The following is an 8,726-nucleotide window of genomic DNA, read 5'->3' on the forward strand; positions in this document are numbered from 1 at the left end:
CAACTCCTTCCCTTGAAGATTCTGACTATTCATCTTCAGCTCCCACTGTTGTTGCACGAGTCATAGATGAAGCGGACGATGCCACTTCACCAGCGATGGCTTCACTGCATCACAATTCTGCATCAGGTCCCTCTGCACCGCCCAACTCCAACGTCGACCCTGCTGCCCCAACATCTTCACCGACTGGGAATGAGTAGACACTCTATGTCTTCAAACCTTTTTGGTCCTTACTGACAAAAGGGGGAGAAGCATATAAGTTGATCGTCTTCAAGCGGGTCCATATGAGCCGGGTGCTTATTTTTGCTAAGTTCTTACAACTCTCGTTCTTGAAACTGTTGGCTTTTGAGTTGCAACACTTAAACTTGATGGTCGCCTGCCACTTTTTTTGATACCTTGTGATGCGATGATAAATTCCGCATGAAGTCATTCTGCAGACGCCCATTTCTTATTATGCATTTCATTATCTTTATTACTTTTATGTATGCATGATAAATTTTCTTCATGTGTTGAAGAAGATCTCCACAAAGCCAAACCTGCCATGTGCATTTGCATTCAAAGGCAAACTGCTTGTATGAACATCTTCAGGGGGAGCCTCTTCCAACCTATGAAGACAATGCCCATGTACTTTAACTTTCACATACTTTTATCCCCGTTGAAAACTTCAACCAGTTTGTCGTCAATCACCAAAAAGGGGGAGATTGTAAGTGCATCTAGTGCCACCCCTAGTTGGTTTTGGAGTATTGACGACAAACATGGTTGAGGGACTAATGTGTTTGTGAGAATTGCAGGATAACACAGGTAGTAGTCTCTCATTGATTCGCTTTACCTACTAGAGATGACCCCTAAAAATGTATGAAGACATTGAAGACAATGGTGGTTCATGAAGACATTCACGTTGAAGATAATGACGATGAAGACATTCTCTTGAAGACTATGGAGTGCGAAGACATAGCTTCTTTCATAGATTCCTTTTCTTCTTTCTTGAGTCATAGGAACCACCGTACTGTTAAGTGGGGTCCAAGTGAACGAGGTCAGATGACTGAAGTGATGCTCAACCAAAATTCTATGTCTTCGAGCGAAGACAATGAGAGCAAGTCATATCCAGAGTTGGATAAGTCAGCTTTGCTTGTAGCCCAAGCCAAGCTGCCGCGTGTGTTTGAAATCCGACCGTTGGACGCATGTTGGTTCCTTAGTGACCCAGGGTCATTTCAGACATATCATGTCAGGTTGCCTCCTGGCTATAAATAGCCCACCTCCTACATCATAAATTGGTGGCTGCTCAGAGTTAGTGCACAAATTTTGTCGTTTGAGAGCAACCCACCTCCAAAGCCTTTGAGAGAGAGAGAGAGAGAGATCCTTGCGAGGACAAAACACCCAGAGCCAAAGAGTGTTCCGCATCATTGAAGTCTTTCTGTCCGCGTGACCTGAAGACTTGTTACACTTGAGGACTGTGCATCCTCCAGACGATTAGGCGTCACGTTCTGAGGATCCAAGAGTCATTGTGGATCGCTAGTGAATGGAGTCTATGAAGGTTTGGAAATCTATCTTGAATACTTACCAGAGTAATTGGACGAGGGCTGGGTGTCCTTAGCTCAAGGACAATAAGGTGAAGACGCGCTCTTCTGAGTTCAATCTCAGCCTCCCCCCAACCAGACGTACAGTTGTCACAGCAACTGGAACTGGTCTATCAAATCCTTGTCTTCACCAAACTACTGGTTCTATCCCCTACCTTCTTTATATTTCAGTTTGTCTTCGTGAAGTCATTGCTTGCTTACACGATCTGTTTGACTTCACTGTGTGAAGACTATTACATGTTTGGCTTCATACTGTCTTTCATTCCGATCCGCACTACCTAGGTGCTATTAGTCTCTTCGCGCTTTCTCTATATTGTTTACTTGACTATGACATGTCTAGTGTAGTTCATCTTCCGTTGCATATCATATAGGCTCAATTACTTGTTTGTTTTCAAAGACCCCGTGTTTTGAAGACTTTTATAAAAATCGCCTATTCACCCTCCTCTAGGCGATAACTAGCACTTTTTTCACATATGTCGCTTTGCTTCACTCACAAGAACATGACCTACTCTATAGTTTCTCTTCTCACTAATTTTCAGTTTCAAGGCTTTGTAATCCATGTTGTACGTTGCTACTGAGCCGAATAAAATTTTGGCGCTTCCTGCGCCTTCTGTTGTTCAAAAAAAAGTTTCTTAGTGCAACCTTCTCTAGTCATTACATGTGATGCACTATTCTTAGAGCGACGCACCCAACCCACCTCAAAATCATCAAGAGTTTGAACAAATGTTTTGATTTTTTGAACCACATGCACGTATGCCGACATATCCTTAACTTGATCGGTTATCATACGTATCCCCCCCCCCCCCCCCGAGAATCAGTCTCCAAGACGTGCCTCCTCACATTGATTTCCATGGCATCTGATTGCATGGCGACATGCGAATAGTTCGACTAGCTCTCGAGCAGCAACCGAAGGAAAAAGATTAAGCTATCATTGTGGTCCTTATACCCGCACCTCCGCCACCAAATACTGATGTCTTGGACATATCCCCGCCGCTATTCACGCTTAGAGTTGATCTCCGACGTCTAAATCTATGTGGGCCAATTTTATGGCGTGATGTCGGTTGCGTTTATACACGCAACGACAAGAAGAAAAAGATTCACTCGCTAAATCTCTCGAGAAAGATTTTTCTCATTAATTTTTCTAGTGTAATAAAGTGGCTCACTATTTTTTTTCAAACAATTGGCTCATTATAATTTACTTAATTTGAGAAAGTTTGGCTCATTTTTTTTTTGGAGATCAAGCTGGACATGGGTCTCCGGAACTAGGCCCAGCGGGCCTGGCCCGCTGCCACACGCATTCGCGGACTCGTGACCTTTCCAGAAAGACTCCAAACCCTCGGCACCCACGGCAGCAACAGTTCCTCACCCAGCCCAACAAACCCGCCCCGGCGCTCGCCACCGTCCCCGACCAGCGAAACCGCCTCCCGCTCCTCCCCACCTCCCTCCTCCTCCACCCTCTCTCGGCCTCGTCGCGGTCGCGGACGCCTCCTCCAGCTGCTCGATTTCCTCCTCCGAGGCCCTCTCCCTCGACGTCTCCTGGTAAGGCCCGCCTCCTTCTCCCCCGAATCCCGCTCCGCCGCGTCACTGGGTGCGCGCGTGCTTGCTTGCTTGCTTAATCGCGTGGTGTCGGTGGACTGGTGGGTTTCTCTCTCTGTCTCCGAATCGGATCCGCGGCGCCGCTCTTGTGTGTTTCTCCGCCGCAATGCTCGGATTCTTCATGTGTTGGCGGTGGAGGTTTTCCCTGTCCTCCGCCTCGCTGGCGTTTCTCGGTTGCTTTTCCACCGAATGTTCGATCTCTTCTCGACTTGTTGGTGAAGTTTTTTCTCGTTCTCCGATTTTTCAGGATTTTTTGCTTCAGGAAAGTTCATGGCGCTGCTAATTCTAGTCCGTATGGTTCTGTTTTGGGGGTTCAGAATTCACTTGACTCATTCTTGTTGTTTCTTAGTTTCCAGGTGACAGGCGCGTGATGGTAGAGGAGAAGAGGGAGAGGGCGGAGGAGGTGTCCGACAGCCCGCAGAAATCTCCGCGCCTGGACCCGCTGGCTGCGGCCGTGGCAGGTCCTGAATGCAGCGACGCGCCTGCGTCTCCGACGGAGTCGAGCGACGAGTGGCCATCGTCCGGGGAATCGGAAGCGGGGACCAGCAGCGACAGTACCGGCGACGGCGGGCGGTGCGAGCACATACGCTTGGACCGCGAACTCCTGGATATGCACGTGTATTATCTCACGGAGCAGCGGGCGGTGCTCCGGACGTGCCATCTTAGTAAGTGCAAGACGACCTGCAAGGGCAACGAAGGGATGATGAAGTGCATAGACTGCTCCAGATTCTTCTGCTCTGGGTGGCCGGTGAACAGGGAAAGTCCGCAGGAACATGCCCTCTGGCACGCCGGCGAGAACACGCATTGGGTTGCTCAGTGGTGCGATGAACCGAATTTGGGATACTGCTTCTTGTGTGCGCGCGGTATGAGGCTCAGTGACCGGAGCGAAGATGACTATGCAGTGGCGGCCAGAAACAAAAAGGATCAGCAAGGACTGGGGGATAGCGTTGCAAAGGATGGGTGCGAGACGGGGGGCAAGAACCCGCAGAACCCTGAGAACCTGGACCTGCCTGCGTCCAAGTCACCTGTGTTGTTGAGCGAGTCGCCATCGACGGGGGAAGCGGAGGAGACCAGCGACTGCACATACGACATTGGGTCGTGCGAGCACTTGTTCAAGGACAGGGAGGAGCTGGATGATATGGTGCTTGATATCAAGACCGCCGAGAAGCTCCCAGAGTGCGAGCATTTCCTGTGCACGACCACCTGCACCTGGAGGGGAGCTGCTGCTAGGTTCATGGTGTGCACGGAGTGCACCTCTACTTTCTGCACCGGGGAGAAGGGGGGCATGGAAAATCCGCAGGGACACGCCCGCTTGCACGCCACCAGGGACTACCATTGGGTTGCTCTGTGGTACGATGAACCGTATAAGGGCTACTGCTTCGAGTGTGGGCACGTTCTGAAGCTCGGTCAGGACAAGCTGAGCGATGATGAGTGGGCAGCTCTGGCCAGAAATAAAAGGGTTGAGCGGGCAATGTTGGCCAGCAATGGATGGGATGTGTGGGGAATGGTGCGCGAGAGTTATGCAAAGGATTTGTGGGCAATAGTGACCGGCAATGATTCGTCTGGGTATGCTAATGGGAATGGCTGTGTTATCAGAGGGTTGCCGAATCTTGGAAACACATGCTACATGAATGCACTGCTTCAGTGCCTCCTTGCGCTCGGTGAGCTGAGGACAACGATTTTAGGACCGGGTGCTCGGCTGGGGAGCATTGGTCTGCACCTGAAGCAATTATTTGTGGAGACAAGCAGCACAAATGATGCCAGGCACGCGCTGGATCCAGAGATGCTATTGGAATGTATGCGGGTGTTCAATCCACAGTTCAAGGGCTCTTATATGCAGGACAGCCAAGAATTTCTTACATCTTTGCGCACTGCTTTGGAGGAGGAGACGAAGAACCTAAACAAATTTCATGGGGGTGCAGAGTTTCGTCCAATTGGCAATTCCATTTTCGGGGGCTGGCTGCGTCAGACCTTATACTGCATAAGTTGCTCAACTAAATCAGTTTTGGATCTGCAATTCGAGGAGCTCCAACTGGCACTGCCATCAAAGGATTGTCCAGCCAGAAGTGTTATGTTACCACCAATGGCCAGAAGCGGTGGATCTCCGACGAAGACTCGTAAGGCACTATTCCAACAAACCGACATGACTGATGGAGAAAAGATTCAAACAATTGCTGAAGGCTGTGATTCTCAGTTTCCTGGTTCTGAATTTGGAGATGAGGCCATGGAGAAAATACCCAAGCCTTCACAAGTTGGTAAGTCTATGTGCTCCTCTAGCTAACTTAAAACATAGAATGTTGAACAGGCCCGCAGGTGTGGAATAGTGAGATCTAATACAAGCTAGCTATTTTTCTGAACACGGGAACAGATGACACTTTTGGAAATGGAGCTCTGGTGATAGCTAAGCAGAGAAAATTGTTGATGCCATTTTACATATGGAATAAAGAAGTAGCAGCAAAGCCTTCGGGGTGGCTACGAAAAATTGGGCTGGATGTTTCAACAGTCTTATCATGGCAAAAGTGTATGCTATAGTGTAGTAGTTCGAATTGACATTTGAAGATAACTCAGGGTCTTGAGTCCTTACCTTCATAAAATAAGTGTTGCTCTAAAATGGTTGGTTAACTTAAGCGTGTATGGTTATTGTCGAGAAAAGAGACCTTAGAATGTGGTGGTTAAAGATTCTAAAAATATGCAAAGGATGAGGGTTCCTGGTTGCATGATCTTGCTAATGCAGATAAAGCTAAATCCCTGTATGCTTGAATCTGCAGATTCTACTAAAGTGGAGGATGTTGCACACGGCCGTTTGCAGACTCAGAAGAATGATGTCCCACGAGAGATCATTGAAGTGCCAATAAAAGCTCTTGATTTCATTCCTAACTTGTTTGATGACACTGAAGGAATGGATGAATCAATAGTAGATCCTCACAGTCCAAAAGATACTGGTCCACCTCCACTTGTTGACATAGAAGCCAAGGAGAACACTTACTCAGTAGAACCTACTACAGAAGACAAGGGGAGAGCTCAAAGCAGTGATATTACTGATGATGAGGCAGTACATATGAACTCTGTTGCATCGCTCGAGGACTGCTTGACACTTCTTTGCTATTGTCCAATGGGATGGAAATGCGGTAACTGTTCCAAGGTTGTTGAGCTGCCGAGAACAAATGGAAGTGAAAATGGTGAACCGATGATAGCAAGTACCAATGCAAATCCAACAGTTGAAGGAGACCAGACTGAACTATCAGACAGGAAAACATGCCCAAGTGAGCGATCTAATGATTTGAATAGCTTGTCGGTAGAATGTACTTCTCCAAGTAGACAACCACATGGTTCAGATGCACATCATCAAGTTATTCTTTCTGAGAACAGAGTTTGTGAAGAAATCACTTCAGGGATGAGCTATGATGAAAAGAACTCGGCCTCTTGCTGCACTACCAATAGAAAACCTGAAAGTCAGGAAGGTGTTCAGGAAGCTGCACCTAGTTCCTTTCCAACTCATAAACAGACTGACCTGTTGAGTACCCAGGGTAATCAGGATACCAGCAAAGGCACTGGGAAGCAGGTAAAGCTGGATGATCATAGTGCACAACAAGCGGAAGAAAACCAAAGTGAGCAGAAACATGGGACTGGTGGTTTTCAAATACAATTGGTTACTAAGCTGCCACCTGTACTAACCATTCAACTGAAGAGATTCACCAATGCTCTTTCTAAAACGAGAGGACATGTGAGCTTTAAGGAGATTCTTCATGTAGAACCGTTCATGGACCCCAGGTACCGACTTCTGATAATTCTACACAGCAATTTCTAAGGTTGTTCTTTTATGCCTGTTCCATTAAGTTCGTACCTTTAGAAATCCAGTAACTATTTTGTTTCATAGTTTGCTTCTACAAAGCTTTAAGAGTATTCCTTCTCTGCAAAAACCGGCATTGCAGGTTACAAAAGTGAAGGTTTTAAACACAAAAAATATGTCAGACTTCAGGAATTTGTATGCAATCTTGTAAACTATTTTATAGGTTCAGGTTCAGACTACAATTTTTTTCTGGGTTCAGACTAGCATTTCGTACTTGTCAGGATGTGATAATTGCAAGCTTAATTGAATTGTCTGAAGGTATCAGCTTAATTTGAGTGTGTCCTGATAGCCTGATATGGACCAGAACCCTGTGCCATTGATTAAAACTGTTAGTTTTTCATTTTTGGTATAGGATACCATATTGGAATATGTATCTGATGTCGAGGCCGTCGAGCACAAACTCTATTCAGCTTGGCAGTGTACCAGTATCACTGACCAAGTTATGATTATATTATCATCACCTGGGTGTAGTGTATAAAATCTGTTTGAAGTTTGGATTGTTAAGTATAGTTCTGGTTTTAGAATTCAATTGGATGGATATTATATTATTTATACAAACCTAACATCTTTGAATGGCCTGTTGAGAATTAGTATGAGCCTTTATTTCTAAGAGTTATGATTAGTAAGTACGTAATCAGTCACTTGAAATACACCATATTGTTTTGTTAATCTGATTGAGCTTTCTTGTTAACAAATGTCCAGTTTGTTATGTGAAGAAAGGCATTGCATTGTTTTGGTACTCCAGCTTAATCTTCAGTTTCCTTGCACCTGGTCTAACTGTTTATTACTTTTTTCTACTCTTCAGTTCCGAGGACAAAGGTAACTCCAGCTATCGCCTAGTCGGTGTCATTGTGCACCATGGCCACGCCTTGAATGTAGGGCACTACGTTGCTTATGTGAGGGCAGGTCGCAAGGAGCAGAGCAGTGGTTCTTCCTTATGGGTTTGCGCAACCGATCGCGACATCAAGGAAGTTCCCCTAGAAGAAGTTCTCGGGTGTGAGGCGTACATGCTTTTCTATGAGAGGATGGATGACCGAGGCATATCTGGGAGCCTACCCACCAACTAACCAGACCAGATGGACAACGAGAAAGGATGCTCAAGTTTGAGATTAGCAAGCATGGCAATTGCCAAGTGTAGATAGATACACAGAGTCGTCACCACGTCCAATTTTGTTGCATTGGCTGACTCATTGCAGGACTTTGCACCGGTTGCAGCATGTAGATTGCAGGCCGGATGGTCTGTTCACACTGTTCGTAACCATTTTTTTTTTTGCGGTGAACATAACCATTTTTCTGTCCATGAGAAACTCGTTTTTTTGTGAAAAAAAAGAACACTGGATCTGTTTTGTTAGAACAACATTGACTCCTTATCGAGAAAAAGAACAACATTGACTGTGTAGGACAGTGGAAAACATGGAGCATATCCCTTTGAACATTGTTGTGATGGGTAGTATTCTCCAATTAATAACACCTTCAGATAACAGTTGATGATTGTTCTCAGCCTCTTCTTCTGGATGCGTGGATTATGTGTGTCGGAGTAGCGAGTATAGCAAGTCTGTGTCGGATGTCTCAAGTAGTGTCGGCGTTATGAGAATCAGGGTACTCAGACTTGCCTGCCTGCGGTCCATGGCGTGGCTCTATCAACAACCTGGTATGGCACATCTTTAGCACCTTCAAGACAAGACCCCCATGAGGGGCCAGGCATC

General features: G+C 46.3%; 1 protein-coding gene across 2 annotated transcripts; it reads left to right on the forward strand.

Moving 5' to 3' along the window:
* Positions 1-2,990: 2,990 nt before the first annotated feature.
* LOC125525006 (ubiquitin carboxyl-terminal hydrolase 2-like) lies at positions 2,991-8,515 on the forward strand. 2 transcript variants are annotated; one of them, XM_087536574.1, is made up of 4 exons: positions 2,991-3,113; positions 3,527-5,425; positions 5,939-6,941; positions 7,826-8,515. In XM_087536574.1, exons 2-4 carry the CDS (start codon positions 3,541-3,543, stop codon positions 8,085-8,087), a joined length of 3,150 nt encoding a protein of 1,049 aa, XP_087392700.1. In that variant the 5' UTR covers positions 2,991-3,113; positions 3,527-3,540; the 3' UTR covers positions 8,088-8,515. The 2 variants fall into 2 exon arrangements, with proteins under 2 accessions (XP_087392700.1, XP_048545988.2); XM_048690031.2 differs by having other exon boundaries at positions 2,994-3,113; positions 3,520-5,425.
* Positions 8,516-8,726: the final 211 nt, after the last annotated feature.

The sequence above is a fragment of the Triticum urartu genome, chromosome 7A (genome assembly GCF_056163025.1).
Source record: "Triticum urartu cultivar PI428250 chromosome 7A, HENAU_Tu73, whole genome shotgun sequence".
Classification (NCBI taxonomy): Eukaryota; Viridiplantae; Streptophyta; class Magnoliopsida; order Poales; family Poaceae; genus Triticum; species Triticum urartu.